Source organism: Penaeus japonicus, unplaced genomic scaffold, assembly GCF_977035675.1.
Source record: "Penaeus japonicus unplaced genomic scaffold, GWHDUDI00000001_assembly GWHDUDI00000035, whole genome shotgun sequence".
Classification (NCBI taxonomy): domain Eukaryota; kingdom Metazoa; phylum Arthropoda; class Malacostraca; order Decapoda; family Penaeidae; genus Penaeus; species Penaeus japonicus.
The window spans coordinates 2,551,663-2,554,162 of NW_028234437.1; the positions used below are offsets into that span (position 1 = coordinate 2,551,663).

General features: G+C 36.6%; 1 protein-coding gene across 2 annotated transcripts in view; it reads right to left on the minus strand.

The window, feature by feature from the left end:
- Nucleotides 1-2,163, minus strand: part of LOC122259832 (neuropeptide Y receptor type 2-like) — a 70,830-nt gene extending 68,667 nt beyond the window's left edge. For both annotated transcript variants that reach the window (XM_086531126.1, XM_086531125.1), the window contains exon 1: nucleotides 1,749-2,163. In XM_086531126.1, coding sequence (XP_086387252.1) covers nucleotides 1,749-2,120 — 372 coding nt within the window. In that variant the 5' untranslated portion in view covers nucleotides 2,121-2,163. The remainder of the gene's footprint in view (nucleotides 1-1,748) is intronic.
- Between the last annotated feature and the right edge of the window lie 337 nt (nucleotides 2,164-2,500).

Here is a 2,500-nt window from a genome sequence, read left to right on the forward strand (position 1 = left end):
CACACAAACATACACACACACACACACACACAAACATACACACAAAGACTTTCCAATTACCCATCTTATAGAAACTCATAAGCAAACTCCACTTAAAAAGTAGGTAAAAACTCCGTATTTTTAGACCGTAAAAGATTAAACTCAAAGCTTATTTACCCCTTCTATGCAGAGTTCGTTTTCATCATGTAAAGTATAATATCCTTCCGTGCCTTTTAAGACTTTGTTAGTTATTCTAAGAGTTAGTGGGTTACTCTAAAAGTTAGTTAGTTTAGCTAAGATCTAGTTATCTTACTTTAGGATTTAATTAGTTTTTTTTAAGATTTAGTTTGTTACTCTAAGATCTAGTTGGTTTCTCTCTTTCTCTCTTCCCTCTCTCCCTCTCTCTCTTTCCCTCTGTATATCTATCTATCTATCTATCTTTCTCAATCTCTCTCTTTCTATTTATCTCTCTTTCTTTCTCTCTCTCTCTCCCTCTCTCTCTCTCTCTCTCTCTCTATCTATCTATCTATCTTTCTATCTTTCTCAATCTCTCTCTCTCTCTCTCTCTTTCTCTATCTATCTATTTATCTATCTATCTTTCTCAATCTCTCTCTCTCTATCAATCTATCTATCTATCTATCTCTAACTTTTTCTTAATCCCCCCTCTCCTTCCGTCTCTCTCCATCTCCCTCTCTATATCTATCTATCAATCTATCTATATCCCTCTCTCTCTGTGTTTTCTCTTCATTTCTATTTATCTCACATTCTTATTTCTATTATTCTTCTTTTCTCTTTCCCGTCATTTCTCTCACTTTCTCTCCTTCCCCATTTCGGACTTTTTCTTACTATTTTCATATTTTTTCCCCTTTTAATAAAATGGGAAAAATATGTAAATTTAATTCAGCCAATAAAATACATAGGTATAATTTTTCCCGTTGGAGGAAAATTAGAAAAACAAGTTAAATAGATTCAGATCTAGAATTCAAAATTTAGTAGTGTCTGGAGGATTGTCTCATTATGCATTTATTTTTGGTATAGGATTAAAAGAAATATAGTATATATATGCACCGGAAATGGGGAGTATTAGAAATTCGTTTTTTATTTTGGGAGCACCACGAAAAAAAAAAAAAAAAAAAAAAGGCTTTAGACAGTTGGCTCTCTCAGAAATGTTCATGTTATCCCATCTTCCCTCGGGTAACCTTCGTAATATTTCTGGAAAAACATGAAAAAAGAAAAAAAAAATCTTTAGAGACAATTGAATCTGTGAGAAATGTCAATGCTATTCCATTTTCTTCCCTGAACTAACGTGAGCTAAATGAGGTCGGTGTAAAAGCAGATTGTCTTGTAATTGCAGGTCTGATAATGGCTTTTCATCTTGTCTAAGATTCTGTGGGATTCGATTATCTACTGGGACATGAAGGACATAATCTGCAATTGAATTTCTCTTTGCACGTTTGGTTCCGTGTGGATTCTCACTTCATGGATTAAAGGGGAAGATAAAATGTACAAAAAAGAGAGAGAGAAAATAAAAGAAAATCTAGAATAGGGGAATCTCATGGTAAAAAAAAATAAATAGATAAAAAATATATATAAAAAAAATCTAGAATAGGGGAATCTCGTAGTAAAAAAAGAAAAGGGAATTTCATAGTAAAACAAGGAAAAAAAAAACAGAACACGGGAATTTCATATTAAAAAAAATCTTAGATATAGGGATTTCACAGTCACACATCAAGAATAAAGAGGAAAAAAAAACACCTGTTACAACCCACCTGCAACATAGGAACGAAGTAGCACAGAAAACTCCCGAAGATCCAGTTCTGAATGAGCAGGATGGCCAGGGAGAGAGGCAGAAGAAGGACGCTCATAATCACATTACAAACGCCGATATTCATGATGAAAGCGCACGTCGGGTCCCGGTACAGCCGCCTCCGGAGGATGTACGTGATCATAGCCACGTTTCCCACCGTACCCAACACCACCAGGAGGCCGTACATGACCAGGAACACCGGGTAGATGTTCGTCAAGGACTTCCTCAGCTGCGGGTCGGCGAAGTTGACCGTTTCGTTGGGAAAGGATTGGAGGTTGTGGATGATCTGGCCGAGGAATTTGTCGGGGATTTGGTGCAGGTCTGAGTTGTCCATCTTGGTGGGGGTGCGGGTTCGTGGGCGGGTGGGCGGATGGGCGGGTGGGTGTCTTTTTGATACGGAAGAAGGAGTTAACGACCGTCCAGTTAGAAGGTATTCATCTCGTTTTGTTTTTGTTTTTCTTCTAGGGGAGTATAACTGTATGATCCTCTGGTTGAAGTAAAATGCGGTATCTTATCAAATTTTGCCTTAAAAAGACTAGAATTATCTTTACACTTGAGACAAAATCTTCATATTTCATAAAGTCTATCTTTAATGTCTCTCATGTTATTTGTTCTCTTCGTCATTAAGTTATAAACATTTCCACACAAAGAAAACATTTTCAAGAAAGAGCACAGCCCAAATAAGTAATCAAGCGACACTAAACTCAGGTACCT